Here is a 16,562-nt window from a genome sequence, read left to right on the forward strand (position 1 = left end):
TGTTCCCCACTGCAACTTGGTAACCCCTCATCTGCTTAGCTCATGTCTGGTCCTCAAGAAACCGCTCCTAACGGTTTCTCCACTCTCTGCCCCTGGTGGCAGCAAATCCCTGAGCGGTCAATACTAACTCCTGATCTTCCCCTTCAGAACTAGTCTTCTGAACTGCTTACTAGCATGTGGCTACAGCCAAGCATTTGCCTACCCTCCCCCGCCCCCGCAAAGGAGGACATAATGATGTTACTCCTAATGATGGAGCTCAGTAAATAGCTGGAATGATTGAGCAAGTGAAGGAATGAATGCAAGGATCAGTGAGTGTTTCTATTTCTCTCCAACCTGTAGGCAAGTCTGAGCTCATTGAGGAAAGAGGTCTGTGGTGGTGTGTGCAGAGCAGTGCAATCATTTTCTGAGCCCAGTTCCACCATTTTTTTTGCTTTGGATGGATTTTGTCCCTCTCTGTAAGAGGAGGTATTTAAAAAAAAAAAAAAAAAAGAGGAGGTATTTGAAAAAAGAAAAAGAGGAGGTATTTGGCTAGTTGAGCTAGCTTGAATGCTCTTTCAGACTAGCAGAGGGCCAGCTGTGTTCCCCCCCTTTTTTAAGTCTAATTTTGTGTTTATTGCTTTTTGTGTCATTTCTGAAAGCCTTACAGTTTTAGCATTTACATTTAGGGTTATGATCCATCTGAAATTAATTTTTAAAAAATATTTATTTACTTGACGGAGAGATACAGAGCCATAGAGCACAAGTGGGGGGAATGGCAGAGGGAGAGAGAGTAGCAGACTCCCTGCTGAGAGCGAGCCCCAAGCGGGGCTTGATCCCAGGAACCTGGGATGGTGACCTGAGCTGAAGGCAGACGCTTAACTGACTGAGCCACCCAGGTGCCCCTGAAATTAATTTTTGTGTATAAGTCTGGGGGTTGAGATTTATTAATTTATTTTTTGTCACACAGGAATTTAGTTATTTTAGCATCAGTTCTAGATCCTTTCTTTCTTTATTGGATTTTTTTGTTGTTGTTGTTGATTTGTGAAAATTGAAACTCCCATGTAAGTATGGATCTGTTCCTGAGCTCTCTGTTCTATCCCGTTGCTCTATTGATTCCATGTCAGTATTACACTGTCTTGATTACTGTAGACTTATTAGTCAAAATCTTAAAATCAGGTAGTATAAACCCTCCAACTTTGGTCTTATTTTTCATAATTGCTTTGACTCTTCTAGACCATTTGCATTTCTTTTTTTTTTAATTCTTTATTGGAATTCAATTAGCCAGCTGTGTTTCCTAAACACAACCCCCCCCCCACCCTCCTTTTCACCAAAAGCCCCGAGATTTTTTTTTATAAGAATGCCTGATAATGGAGACTCCCGTCCGAATAAGAGGTGATGGCGCGCCCTCTCGTGGTGAAAAGTTAAACTGCAGGAACTACGTCCCTCAAAGCCCTGGCTTCCAGGCCTTGGGTGATTTTTCATGACTCATTTGGGGAGCTCATTAAAATGCAATTCCTGGACCCACTCTATGCCAGCCCCAGAATTGTGATTCGAGAAACTTGAAGAAACTCCTGTGGTCCTTCGCTTTTAACAAATACCCTCTTATGGAGGACCCCGAGCCCACATTTTGAGGAATGTTGGTCTTGGGCAAAAAGCAGTGAATCCTTCAGTTTCCCCGGCACCTGTGCCGTCTCCATCCAGGGACCTCGCGTGGGGCATCAGGAATTAGCAGAGTCAGGGTCGCACACAGTCTTTCCCTGAGTGGTTGTCAGTCCCTAGCATCCCCCTGTTAAAGCCTAGTTCCCCTACAGGGAAAGTGGGGGGCATTGGGGCACTGGCTGGCCAGTATGCTGAGATTAACCACCCATTTCTATAGTAAGAGTCAGAAGTGGAGGCTACGATTTTGGGCTTTGGAACCAGCTCTCTCCAGGCTCAAACCCCAGCTCTCCCATGTACCAGCTGCGTGACCACAAGCAAGATATTTAATCTTTCTTGGCTTCCACTTGCCCTTCTAGTTAGTGGGAGGAAACACATCTCATAGGATCCCTACGAGGATATAATGTGGTTAAATCATCAAGCACAAGATCTTCACACAGGGCTTCTTCTGGGCTGAGCATTGAACATTAGAGGGAAGGGGACAGATGCAGAGGGAAAAAATGAATAAAATCCTGTCCCTGTTTCCAAAGAGCCCAGAGTCTAGTGGGGGCATTGCTGGTTTGAATGTCTGCTGTCCTTTTATGCTACTAAATTTGGGGTGGTTTTCTGCAGGACTGCATAACCAAGACACATGTGTATCCACCTATCTAAAAGCCAGGTAGGAGATGATGAGTCAGAGAAGACAGGAAAGTAGATGCAGTGAGTCCCCAGGAAGTCTGACCAGCCTACTGGCACCTTGCAGATATTTCAGACAAGCCGGGGCCCAGTGAACTGGACACCCCTAACTATAGGGATGCGTGCTGTGTTTTATTAATACCTCCACTGAAGGCCCTTTCTATGGTCTGAATGTCCCCTTGCCTCCCCCCAAAATTCACAGGTTGAAATCCTGGCCCCCAAAGATGATGGTGTCAGGAAGTGAGGCATTTAGGAGGTGATTAGGGTGGAAGGTGTGGCCCCTATAAATGGGATTAGTGCCCTTTAAAAGTGAGGCTCCAGAGAGCTTGTTTGTCCTTCACTGTGTGTGTGGGCACAGTGAGAAGGCACCAGCTGTGAACCAGGAAGAGGGCCCTCACCAGAATTTGACCATGCTGGCCCTGGGCCCGTGACCCTATCATTCTCAACAGGCCCAGCGGGGACTCCTCTCCCCTCTCTTTGTAATCCCTTCTCCCCACTTCTAAGCCTTTCTTCATGCCAGTAAAGCATTTAGGATCAGGAGAACAGTTCTTAACCCCCTTTCGTGAAATTTCTGCATGGGGGGTGGGGAAGGGGGTCTCTGAACTGTAACATTTATTGTCTTTGTGTTTCTATCAAAACCAACACTGGAAGGGCCTCATTGTCGACAGTCTGTATGTGCATGTACCCATTTTTTAAAAAGACTGGAAGCAAATAAATTAAATCTGACTATGGCAGGTTTACAAATTATTTCACTTTCTTCTTTAGACTTTGTATATTCCCGGATTTTTCATAGCAACCATAATTACATTGACAATCAACTGAAAAACAGCCTCTTTGAGGGCAATATCCTGGCTCCCCCTGGAATCCAGGGAATGAGAAAGGGGTCAGGAGTGGCCAAGAGGACGGAGCTTAAACTGTACACCTGTGCTGGTTTTGGAAACCAGAACATCCACAAAGGACTGGATCTCGAGCTGCAAAGTGACAGAGGGAGGGTCCCAAGGGAGTGCGGCTCTTGACTCTGGTACAGCTCAGGCCACTGCTCAAATGCTGGGAAAGCAGCTCTTCCCTGAGGATCCCAACCCTGCAGCAGCCCCAGGTGGAGCATTTTGGGAGGGGGTGGCCAAGATAAATGGTCAAGCCCTGTGCTTCTCTGCTTCCACACCTTGGACTTCCAGGTCAGAGAGCTTTTCTTCTATCATTTAAACAGGTACTTGCTAAGATCATTGCTGTTTTCAGGAACACACCAAGCTTTGAGCAGAGCCTCTGGTGTCCATTCATTCATTCATTCATTCATGATGCATATTCTCTTGGCCAGTCCTATTCTGATACAGATACAAATCTGACTGTAACATGATCTGTTGCCCTCCTGGACCTCACAATTGATGAGAAACTCCTGGCACACCAGGGTATAACATGCAAGGTCTTCACACTCCTTAAGCCTGCCCAGAGGCCTTAGGACAGCAGCTGGATGCTGGGTGGGGAACGAGCTCTGAGCTAGCGGCTGAGCCCAGTCTGCCACCAGTACCGCTGGCCAGCAGTCCCCATCCTCCATACTCTCGGGCAGTGACTCTTTTGAGGATCTGAAGGTCATTTCTATCTTTCCATCATGCAGGATGCTTCCTGTGGGAGAAAATGGTTGTCCTGGCGCACAGTGACCACAAGGACTTTGTGTGATTCAAGGAAGCTCGTAAATTGTAAAATTTGAGAATCTGTGCATATTTTAGAAAGAGTCAGTCCAAGGCTTTCTTGAGATAGGCTGTCAGGACCACAGTGCAAAAAAAAATGTTTAAAAACACTGATTTAGCTATATTCACACATTTAGGGATAAATGAATAGCATGCAAACTGTCGGGAGTAATACGATAGACTAGCTCACACTTACATTGCACCTCCTATTGCCAACACTCACTCTAAGCACTTTACAGACACAAATTTCCTGACTTCTCATGACAAGCTTGAGATTTGGAACAATTACTGCCTTTAGCTTACAGAGGAGAAGCAGAGGGAGTAGTGTAGCTGGTGGGTGGGCCTGGACTGAGCACCCCCACCTCCAGGCCCTGCCCTTTACCCCTGCAAGAAGTTGGGAAGAAAGAAAGAAATGTCATTGATCCGGAGGGGGAGCCCAGCACATTTGAGGATCCCCGGTCCCCTCATGTCTGCCTTTCCAATTAGTGATTGCTCCTGATGTGACAGGTGAGGAAAGTGAGTTTCAGAGAGGTGGAGTGACTTGCCCTGAATTCACCAGCTCAGCGGCAGCACTGCCTGTCTGACTTCAAAGCCCAACTCCATCCAGAGCATTGCAGGGGCAGGGTCCAGGAACCAAAGGGCAGTCACCATGTGCTCACACCAGGGTCAGGACACCTGTCCTTACAGCTGCCCCCTGGAATCTGCTGCATCGAGCTCTAACTCACTGCAGAAACCAGGCTAAGGAAGCTAAAACCAAATTGCCGACTCTGGGAAGGGAATAATTGAGGTTCATACTCATGAACTGATAACCCATCTCTCCTTCATTCATTTACTCGGTGAATATTGATGGAGCACCTACTGGGTGCCATACATTTTCTAGCACGTAGGTTACAGCCAAGAATGAAACCAGACCTGATATTTTAGAAGAACGGCAGGTTTGTCCAAGCAGAGAAAGAACATGGGCTTCAGTCTAACTTTGAAATCTGAGCTAGCAACTTCTCTGAACGTTTGTTTTCTTGTCTGTAAAATGGGACAAGGACAGTCCTCCTGGGGTGTGTACGTGTGTGTGGTAAGAGAGGAGATGCAAGTGGGTAGTAGTTCTCACTCTTACCTGGCATGACAAGTTCTTCTCTTGCCCTGGTGTTGATACATTTCTGTCCTGTGAACTTGGACACACCCCTGAACCTCTCAGAGCCCAATAATAGACTGGGATTTGGACCCCAGAGCTGCTAGGTCCAAGCCTGTGCTTGGACCTACTCTACCACTCTGTCCTCTGCCCAGCTCTGGTCTCCTAGCCCAATCTTGCTACTTGGTGGTATATGTTCCACTCAAGTCAAAGCCCCAAGCACCTGGAGACACATTCAGGAAAGCCCACGAGAGGAAGCATGAATGTCAAGGGCATATCATTCAGGACACCTCGGGTCACATCACTTCCTTCCCCTTGAGCTTAAGAAACAACCATATGTTATCCACATATTTAACTGCCCCAGAATAGTCCAAGGGTGCCCAAGCTCACTGATTACTACACATAAATCAGATTCAAGATCCATAATTAAAAAGGAAATGTGCAATTGGATTCCTGGCCCACAGAGGGGTTTGCTCCCACCCCATGCCACCTTTACCCCTGGATGCACTCTCCTTGAAGGCCAACATATGGTACCTCATAGGCCAACATGTTCCATCACAGAGTCATGTACCTTTAAAGCCAGAAGGTTCCTGGGCAATCCATAGTCCAGGATTGCAAACTGGAGGACCAGGGCAGGATCCAGCCCCCTACCGCAGCCCAGTGGGTCCTGATGGCCACAGAGAAGTAACCCTCTCCAGTCCCACATGTCCACCATTCTTAATTATGTCATCCTGGAAGCAGTATTCTGAGGTTTGTGAGGGCACTGGGGTTTGCTGCCCCTGATCTGGTCCACCTCTTCATTTTGCAGGAGGTGGTGGGGGATGGGATGGGTGCATGACAAACCCAGAGAGGGGAATAAATGTGCCTGAGTTCACATGGCCAATGAGGGGCAATGTGGAGGCCACATCCACTAAGGGGCCCCATCAGCCTCTGGGGGAAGCATGTGCCAGGCAAACATTAGTGCACGACACAAAGAGCAAGGGGTAAACTCAGTTGGAATCCCCCTGGACAGAAGGGGGGTCATCTTGAGAAGGTTGAGCCAACTTTCAGTGAAGTTCTCTGTGTTGAGACTCCACGCTGCACCCATAGGTCTGTTCGTTAATAATTACCTAATCTGGGAGGTGGTAGGTGGTGCTGGTGGTGCTGAAAGCCTCTGCCAACCTTCGTTGGCTTGATAAGCCCAGACCCTGTTCCTGGGCTTCCTCTAGCACTCAGACAGCTGCCCGGGGGCCATACCAGGACTGACCGTGAGTAACTCTCTGAGGGCCACGATTGAGACTCAGAAGGGAGGGTGATCAATCATCCTAGTTTTCCTAGGACTGGGAGATCTGGGACATAAGACTTGTAGTGCTAAGACTAGGAAAGACCTAGAGGTGACACATCCTATGGTGGAAAGACCCCTACAGATGATTGCACCAGCCTTCATGTTGCACCAGTGAGCAAACCGGCACCCAGGCCCAGAAGCGCCTCCTGCAAGGCCACATATGACTTAAGACCCAGGTGTTTTGGAGAATGTCAGATAGAGAATTCTGGGTAACTCACTGCAAAGCCAGAGATAAGTACGCATGTGACGGTTAGGGCAGGAGAAGGTATTATAGCTTGGTAGGAAGCCATGCTATGGGGACAGGTGTTAAGCAGGTGAGTAGAGTGGTTATTCCCATTCCTGGGTGGAAAATAATATAGAAAGACCAGGTAGGAAACTACAGTGGTCTAAGACAGGGCTCAGCAAATGGTGCCCTATGGGTCAAATCTAGGCCACGGCCTATTTTTGCCTTGCCCCTGAGCTAAGAATGCAAGATATAACAAAATATAAAATATACATATAAATACAAAATTTGTAAATGGTTGAAAAAAATCAAAGGGAGGACAATATTTTGTGACCCACGCAAAGTATATAAAATTCCCATTTTATTGTCCATAAATGAAGTTTCACCAGAACACAGCCACACACAAGCCTGCCTCGTGGGTAGCTGCTTTCCAGCCAACACAGCCAAGTTCGGCAGCTGCAACATGACTATGGCCTGCAGAGCCAAAGACATTGACTCTCTGGCCCTTTGCAGGAAAAGTTTTCTGACCCCTGGTCTGGGTGAATGAGGCTGGAGGCCTGAGTGAAGGTCATAGCAGTGGACAGGCTGGGGGGTTGGGGGAAGAGCCTGTCAGACATGCACAATGATTGAATGGAGTCGGGGATGGAAGGCCAAACACAGACTAGAGATGACAACTGGGTTTGGGGCTGAGAACAAGATAGTAATGGTAGGTCCATTTGATGCAGCTGCACAGATTTGATGGAGAAAAATCGAGCACCCTGTTTGGGGCGGATTAAGTTTACTAGGAAAAGAGATCAATCCTTTTCCTGGGACTTCGGGCAGGTTAGCTTTTGAACATTGATGATCTTACCTGTACGGAGCAATGGTGAGAGTTCCACTGATCTCTACCTAGGAAAGAGGGGCAGGCAAAATGGCATTAAAGTGATTATGTCGACTGTAAAGCACACCTTGGATGTTGCTGCTGTAGATGCTAACATACCCTTTGGTGATTCGCACCCTTGCTGCAGTGGGTCACCGGACCGAGGGAATAAATGTGAATGGTAAAAGGAGCTCCAGGCTGAGTCTGGAGACTGTGTTCTAGCTCACTTACCAGTTAGGTGACCCAATTAAGTCATTTCTGGAGTCTCTGAGACCAGAATGGAGGCCAGTGCCTTGCAGAGCTCAGAGGGATGAGAAATGCAGGGAGGTGTGTGCACAGGAAGTGTGCTTGGTTCATCTAAAGCACCGCCATGGAATATCATCTTCATCATACGCTGGGAAGGTGCTGGATTGTTTGCTAGCCTGCCACAGGTCCATCTGCAAGAGTTCACAGTGTCACTTATCACCCTGGGGCCCTGCCCTTGCCCAACTTCTTAGAACAACTGGATGTTCTACTGAGGAATTGCCTGGGCACTCTTTTTCCTCCTATAGCCCTGAGAGCGCAGAAGATGGATCTTGCAGACAGCCTGCTCCTCCTTCTGGCTGGACTGCTATTCCTACCTCATGGTCAGCTGCATCCTGAGCGCTACAGCCTCCATCAGGAGCCTCCAAGCACAGGTGAGGGCTCCCCTAGCCTCAAGATTGCCCCAGGCAATACAGCTTTCGCTCTCCACTTCTACCACCTGATGGCTTCCCAAAGTCCTGGGAGCAACATCTTCTTTTCCCCATTGAGCATTTCGGCCTCCTACGCCATGCTGTCCCTGGGGGCCCGCTCACACAGCAAGACCCAGATCCTTGAGGGTCTGGGCTTCAACCTCACAGAGGTGTCCGAGTCAGACATCCACCGGGGCTTCCAGCACCTCTTGCACACTCTCCACCTTCCGGACGACAGGCTGGAGATGCACATGGGCAGCACCCTATTCCTGAGCCAGGACCTGCTGATCCTTCCGGAATTTCTTAATGACAGTGTGGCCTTCTATGACTCCAAACTCTTCCTCACCAACTTCCATGATCCTGTGGGCACCACCCAGCTTATCAATGACCACATCAAGGAGGAAACTCAAGGGAAGATTGTGGATTTGGTGAGCAAACTGAACACGGACATTGCAATGGTGCTGGTGAATTACATTTACTTCAAAGGTAAGAGTAGGTTCACTACTGGATCCTGTATCTTCCCTCTCCCCCTAATTTAAGGATAGATTAAATATTTTAAAAAGAGAAAGTAGATGGATGGGGTCAGATAGGGTCAAGCAACCCTTAGAAGATTCATGTGAAAGCATCAGATATCTAAGATTGTGTAGTATTGAGAAAATTTAGAAATATTTACTTATTTGTTTTCTTCATGGTAGTAATGTATGAAATGCACAAGGTGAACCGCTGGATTCATATCAAAGGTCTGCCACTTACCCCGGTGTAAACAGAGCAGGTTGTTTGCTTAAAGTAAAGATAATAAGAGTCCCTCCTTCAAAGCTTTGTTTTGAGAATCAAATTATGTCACATTTTTATATACTCTTTAAGAGAGGGCCTAAAGAGATAGGCAAACCACCAACCCCAGCCACATCTGATGGACCACTTGTTTCTGTCAATAAAGTTTTATTGGCATACAGCCATGCCCACTCATTTATGTATTTTCTCAGGCTGCTTTCACACAGCCACAGAGATAAGCAGTTTCTACAGAGCCTAAAATATTTGTTTTCTGGACCTTTGCAAAAGAACCTTGTGGAGACTTGACAGTTATGTATATTCAACAAATAGAGTAATCATAATTAATCTAATAATAACAATGCTCATTTTGAAGACACCTAAAAACACATAAAGGTATAAAAGAGAAATAGAAATTACCCATAATCTTACTACCCTTAGGTAACCAGTGTTAACATTTCACCTAACTCATTCCAGTCTTCCATTCACACACACATATTAACAGTTGAAATCACAGTGTGGGGACAGATTCGTACAGTGTGCATCATCAGTGTTCCATCAGAGGAACAAAGCCACCATGAATGTTAAGGGAAAGGGGATTGCTATAGGAATTGGACCTTGCACAGTCGTGGGGAAGTGAAGGTCTGGAGGAAGTGGAGTTGGAGGAACGGAGTGAAGTCCTTGGCACAGGTGGAAGTTTGGAGTTTATCAGGGATCTATATGCCAGGGACATCCAGCCACTACAGTGGGTTCATGTATGGGCAGCTTGTGGAGAGGTCCATGCTGGGCACCTGGTAGTGACTTGAGGACACTGGAGGGCTAATGTTGGACAATGAACTTGGAGGACGGCATGGAAAACTTGAGCACACAGAGCTCTGCTAGATCTGTTCATCATCCCATCTTCCTAGGAAGACCTTTAGAGTGTGGTGGTTGCTTCACATCTACCTCCTGATCTCACACTTGTAACCACCTTGAACCCAGAATCTACAGGGAACAGATTCTGGGAAACAGTCCCAGACTAAAATCCAGCCTAATCGGTCATTGCTTGTATTTTACACATGGAATATTTTATGCACCACTGAAAACGTTTTTAAAAACCTTTTTAATTCTGCAGTAACCATAAACTTATAGAAGTTGCAAAAGCAATACAGGGAGATCCCATGCACCTTTCATCCAGGTTACCCTAAATAATATCTTACACAACTGTCATACTAAAGCAAAACCAGGAAATTGACATTGGTGCAATCTACAGACTATTCAGATTTTCCAGGTTTTGCATTCATTTGTGTGTGTGTGTGTGTGTGTGTGTGTGTGTGTGTATAGGTGTAGTTTAATGCTATTGAAAACTGTGTGTGTTGTTTTATGCCACTGTAAACTTTATTTAGATCTTGCTTTAATGGTTGCACACTATTCTATAGATGTCAATCTTTTCAAAATATAATTTATAGTATATTTATGGTATATAGTATATATAATATATAGTATATATAGTATATTGATGTATAGTATATTCCATCAACCTACCCAAAGCTTTGACCATAAATAATGCAGGATTTAAGTGTTCTCTTCCTGAAAGAGACCTAGCTCCAACTGGGTTAGTGTTATTGGCCTGAGAATGAGAGGTTCTCCAGAAATAGAATGAAGATAGAGACATCCTTCCCTCTGACACATCTGCCCAACACCTTAGAGACATAAACGTAGCCCCAGGCCTCACTGTAAGTCACATGGTGAGAGAGTGGGAAAATTGTGGCTTACCTTCAAAACTGAAAACTACCTAGCAAAGATGCACAGGATTTCTGTAGATAAGATTCTCTTGAGAGATATTAAAGTAGACTTAAATTTTTTTAAATACAGATATACTATGTTCATGAAAAGGAATAGTTAATGTGTAAAGATGTTGATTATCTCCTCAATTAGTCTAAATATTTAATGCAATCCCAATCAAAATCCTAACAGGTTTATTTTTTCTTTTTGGTGGCGGTTAACAAGCTGATTCTAAAATGTGTATGGTGGTGCAAAAGGCCAAGAATAGTTAAGATGGGAAAACTTGACTGCCAGAGGGTGAGACTTATCATAAATCCATATTAATTTAGGCTATGTAGTATAAATGGGCCAATGGGACAGAATAATGAGGCCAGAATAGACCTTAGAAATGCCCACATGGATAGATACATAGACATTTGATATTTGTCAAAGCTGACATTCCCCCTCACTGCCATGATAGAGCACTAGGGAAAGAGTGGATTTTTTTAAAAAATGGTGCTGGTGCAACTAGATACCCACAAGAGGGAACAAAATGGGTTTGGACCCCTCCATTCAACGAGTAATAAGTATTTATTCTAGGTGGACTAGAGTCCTTTTTGCAAAAGAGAAAACTAAATCTTCTAGAATATAATACAGGAGACCATCTTCAAGACCTTGAAGGGAAAGCTTTCCTAAACAAGACACAAAAGACCTAACCACAGAGGAAAAGACTAATATGTTCACTGCATTAAAGTTAATAATTTCAATCACCAAAACACTATTAATAGAGTGAAAATGCAAGTCAGAGAGAAAGACAAGGGATTTGCAACTCATGCAACCAATAGACAATTAGCGTTCAGTTCAGAAAGAACTGCAAATCACTAAGAATCAACCCTACACAAATCAAGAGAAAAACATGAAGTGGTGTTGATGTAAGAAAAAAAAAAAAAGGACACTTAGTTGGTCAATAAACATACAAAAGATTGCTCAACCTTATTTTTAACCAAGAAAGTACACTACAAAGCCATAATGTGCTACCACTACATAAACATCAGGTTGGCAAAAAGAATTTAAGTGCAGCAATGTAGATGAAATGGTGAAGACATGGGGTGGCTCAGTCAGTTAAATGTCTGACTCTCGGTTTCGCTAAAGTCATGATCTCAGGGTTGTAAGATCAAGTCTGGTATTGTGCTCCAAGCTCAGTACAGAGTCTGCTTGAGATTCTTTCTCCCTCTCCCTCCCCCTCTGTCCATCCCAATCTCATGCTTTCTCTCTCTCTCTTAAATAAATAAGAGCTATGTAAATAATGGTGAAGACATGAAACAACCTTGCTTATACTGTTTTGTATCTCACATTTTAGAATCTTAAATGAGCCCTGAGAGATCCGTTTCTCAGGCAGGTCAGGTTTTGAAGGATCTAAATGGTACACCATGATGGAATAGTAAGGTGGGAGTCTCCAAGACTGTGGGAGAGGCATTCCCTAGCTGAAGGCTTAGCTTGTTGGTCCCCAGGTGCCCTGTGCCTTCTTTCCTTCTTCCTTTCAGCTCTGTGGGAAAAACCATTCCAACCCTCGATGACCACTACCCAAGACTTCCACGTTGATGAGAATACCGTAGTCCAGGTGCCTATGATGCTGCAGGACACAGCGCACCACTGGTATCTCAATGACAGATACTTACCCTGCTCAGTGCTGCGGATGGATTACAAAGGAAACATGACAGCCTTTTTTATCCTTCCTAACCGAGGGAAAATGAAGCAAGTGGAGGAGGCCTTGACCCCAGAGATGCTAACAAGATGGAACCGCTTACTTCAGAAGAGGTAATCAATGTGCCTGGTGGTGCTGAATCTGCAGCACTGCCCTTCTTGTGGACCCTCCTAATGAAAGCCAGTGTCCAGAATGGGGGTAATTGCCAAATTATGAAAAAAATTCTTATTTGCTCTCAGACTTTCCATGGGTTCCCTTAGACAATGAACTTTCCTGTTACATCTGAAATATGATTTTGCCCCTATTGGTGAGAAGAGAACCAGACTAGGTGTTAAGAGTCCTGGTAGCCCTTATACTGCACAAGACTTGTGTGAAGTGACATCGGCTCTTCAAGGATCTGCTCCTGTGCAGTGAGTGCATAGACCTCGGGTCAAGGTGCTTAGTATAGAGGGACTTAAGAAAACTCCACCCATTCATCCAAGGAAGTAGCAGGAAGTTTCCTGTCACCTTGGGGCTATGAATGGGGGAAGTTTCCAACCACAGATAAGAGCCTCAGCCTAGGGCCACATGTGGATGGAAAATTCACACGGCTCACGTGGTAGAGGAATTCTAGCCAAAGAAATCATCTTTGGTCCCGAATAAGTGAAAATCGCAGGACCCCAACAGAGATGAAGGCAAAACTGTCACACTTGTATTTCCCTGGGCACCTGACACATTCACAGAAAGCAGCCTCTGCTGAAAATGTGCTCCCAAGGGAGGAGCTCCTGCAGATAGCAGGCCGGGGTCGAGGGAAGTGGGGGTCCTGACTCTAAGTCTCTGGGAGCATTGAAGCACAGTCAGTTGGAGTGAGTGGGGCCAGCTAGAGAATGCAGTCAAGAGGACCACAGTGCACTGGGGTCCCTTGCTTGTCCCTGGGTCCAGTGTTTTAACCCCATGCCTCCTTTAGACATTTTTATAGGAAGCTCGAGCTGCATTTCCCCAAGTTCTCCATTTCTGGCTCCTATCAACTGAATGAGATTTTGCCCAAGATGGGCTTCGTGGACCTGTTCTCAAGGCAGGTTGACTTGTCTGGCATCACCAAAGAGAAAAAACTGCAGGTGTCCAAGGTAAGTCATCCGTGGTCATCCATGCCTGAAGGCTCAGTGGGGAACTTCTGCCGTACGAGAGCTGCCGGGTGATATGTGTTCTCTCTGCCACCAAATGAAATCTCAGAGCCTGGATTTCATTCAATCATCCACAGGCATGGGCATCCATGAACCAACCCCCTGTTTGCTGGCTTAGTTCTTAGCACTGGCAAAATGGTATCCACCCAGACCCTGTCCTCAGGGAGCTCTCACAGCCAAGTGGGCTTCATAGATCACAATGGACAGTGACAAATGCATTGATAGAAATAGAGGGAGGATACAGACCAGGCTGGGCTGAGTGTGTGTGTATCAGAGATCTCTTTGACAAGAGAAAGAGATCTATGACTTCAGTTAAGAAAACAAAAGTGTACTCCAGGATAGAGCCTTGAGTTATAGAGTTGAATTCCAAGTCTTTCCCTTATGGCATCAAAGGGCTAGTGAGTGTCTAGATTTATTTTCCTCATCTGTAAAACAGCCATAATATATCAACCTTATAGGATGGCTATGAAGATTTAAAAAGAGCCCTAAGCACATAGAAAGTGTTCAGTTGCAGATAGAAATAACTATTCCTATAAATAAGAGGTCATCTAGCTCACAGATCCACCCAGTGTAGACATTATTGCTGGGAGATTCCCAACAAGTGGCTTGGCAAGCGGTGACCCGTAGTGATGATTTCCAACTACCTCTGGTTCTCCCAGCCTTCCCTAAGTCCTGATTCCTGTTCTCTTGAGATAACACTTATGATTTCCTTCCCAGAGTTTCCACAAAGCCATTCTTGAGGTGGATGAAGTTGGTACCCAGGCTGCAGCAGCCACTGGCATCTTTACCACCTTTCTGTCTGCCTGGCACAATCACAGAGTCCTTTGGTTCAACCGGCCCTTCTTTGTGGTGATCTTTTCCACCAACACCCAGAGCATCCTCTTCCTGGGAAAGGTTGTCAACCCCACAAAACCATAGCCCTCCCAGGGCTGGCTCTTCTGTTATAAGCAGGAGGACGTGGCCTGGAGGAACGCCATGGGAGAAGCAACATGTTTGGAGAGGGGGATACAGAAGATCCTGAGAGTCCAGGGCAGAAGCTGTTGGCGAGAGAGAGGGATGTGGGTGGTAGGAGCTGCTCATGGACTGGACACCCAGATCCTCAGGACAGTGCAATCTCAGGCAGATCATCTCACCACTTTGAGCACCACCCCAGGAAGTGGGAGAAATGCCACCAGCTGGTTGAAGGGATTAAACACAATGATGGTTATGAGGAGCCTGGTTTGGTGCCTTGTACATAGTAGGTTCTCAATAAATGCATCCTTATTCTCCATCTCTTTGGAGTTCATTCTGCGCTGCCCTGGCATAGCTGGTCCCAGACATTAAGGGTGAGATGCTCCAAGTTCCAGTGGGTTGGCAAAGGTGTATATGGAATGGAGAAGCAATGTGGGCAGCCTGCTCTCCCCGGCAGGGTGGATGCCTTGTTTCAGAGTGGGAGCTCCAAAGGCCTTGGTGGGAAGAGCACGAGTCAAGGCGGCCACCACAAAGACCTACCGAAGAAGGCCCAGTAAGGCAGGCGGCTCTCCCCGGGTGGTGCAGGCACTTCCCCCATCTTTGGCCATAGAGATGTGGCCAGTCCCCTGGATCAGGGGCATGGTCACACATGCACTGCAGAAGAAGGAAGAGCCTGAGATTGGAGTCTGGAGCTTGTGTTTACATCCTGCTCTTCCACTGATGTGCTCCAGGGCCTCAGGCCAATCCCCTTCCTTCTTGGGCCTGCTTCCTCACCCGGCTAATCGGGCTGTCCCAGGTGGTCCAGCTCAGATGTCTGTAGCATGTGGGGTTAATTCTCTCAGAGTCTTAGAGAAGAAACCTTGATCCCTCCTGTAGGGGTAAGCCAACGGAACCTGGCTGTGTTTGTTTCTGAACCTCAGGAACATGTGGCAAATGCATCTCCCTAGGCAGGGCCCTGGGTCATGTTCTTGTCACCTAGCATGTCAGACGCAGGAGGTCCTGAGGTCACAGACCCAGATTTCCATTGGTGATTGAAGAGACAGGCTGTGGGTCACCTCCAGCGCTGAGATGACTGAGCAAGAGTCACAATGATCCAGGCTTTGTGTGACGTGGTTCCTGGCCCACATAATGTCACAGGTACAGGAACAGGCTCATTGTGGGAAACCAGGAAACCAATACGCAGAGCAAGAATCAGATGACCTGTTTATGGCGGTGGGAAAAGCCATTGTCTCACAGGAAGTGAGACAGGGTAGGAAGGGAAGATTTGGAGGTTCTCTCCCCTGGCCTCTAAAATGGAGCCCTGAGCTGGACAAGACAGCCTTGGGACAAGTGCCAGCCCAGAAAAGGAGGGTGCTGAGCAGGACCTTCTGGTGCTCATCATACCAGCCCCGAGCTACACGGACAAGGCCCTGGAAAGGCTGCAGGACCCCGTGTCCTGGCATGCTCAGAGGAATGCAGACCCTCCTCCTTCCCCAACCCTTGGTTTCATTGGCTGAAAAGCAACTACATTACTGAAAATATGAGTCCACTCCCCCCCTGCATCCATTGGGAAGTTGAATTCTGTTTTTTAATAGCCAGGCAGGAGATAAAGTCTGGCTCAGGCTGACACTGGCAACTCTGCCCTTACAGAGGCAGCTGGGTGGGTGGGTTCAAGCCCTTCAGGAGAAAGAGGCCAAGGCCTGGGGTGACTGTGCCCGGTGCTGCCTGGGTGGTGTGGGAACATGAAGCCCTGGTATGATGCAGAGAAAGAAAGGGGAGGAGTCACCCTCAGTTCAGCCTTGAGCTTGGTGCCTCCGTATTCCTGATGAAGCCCATCCGTCCCCAGCTCAGAAGCCCTCAGTGGCACCCTATTGCCTGTAAGATAACGCCCATAGTCCTCCACCTGCAGCTCTGCCTCTCCTGCCTCTGTGCCTCCTCCCACACTCGTGTGTCCAGTGACTTCAGCTGCGGAAACTTGCTATTTTCCAGGTTGTCCGTAGCCTCCACTCCGGG

The 16,562-nt window shown here is 46.8% G+C and overlaps 1 protein-coding gene across 1 annotated transcript; it reads left to right on the plus strand.

The window, feature by feature from the left end:
• The first annotated feature begins 6,248 nt into the window (after positions 1-6,248).
• SERPINA4 (serpin family A member 4) lies at positions 6,249-14,889 on the plus strand. The gene is made up of 5 exons (XM_038545634.1): positions 6,249-6,368; positions 8,079-8,726; positions 12,296-12,569; positions 13,403-13,562; positions 14,337-14,889. The coding sequence occupies exons 2-5, from the start codon at positions 8,096-8,098 to the stop codon at positions 14,535-14,537; spliced, it is 1,266 nt and encodes a 421-aa protein (XP_038401562.1). The 5' UTR covers positions 6,249-6,368; positions 8,079-8,095; the 3' UTR covers positions 14,538-14,889.
• Positions 14,890-16,562: the final 1,673 nt, after the last annotated feature.

Source organism: Canis lupus, chromosome 8 (assembly GCF_011100685.1).
Source record: "Canis lupus familiaris isolate Mischka breed German Shepherd chromosome 8, alternate assembly UU_Cfam_GSD_1.0, whole genome shotgun sequence".
NCBI lineage: Eukaryota > Metazoa > Chordata > Mammalia > Carnivora > Canidae > Canis > Canis lupus.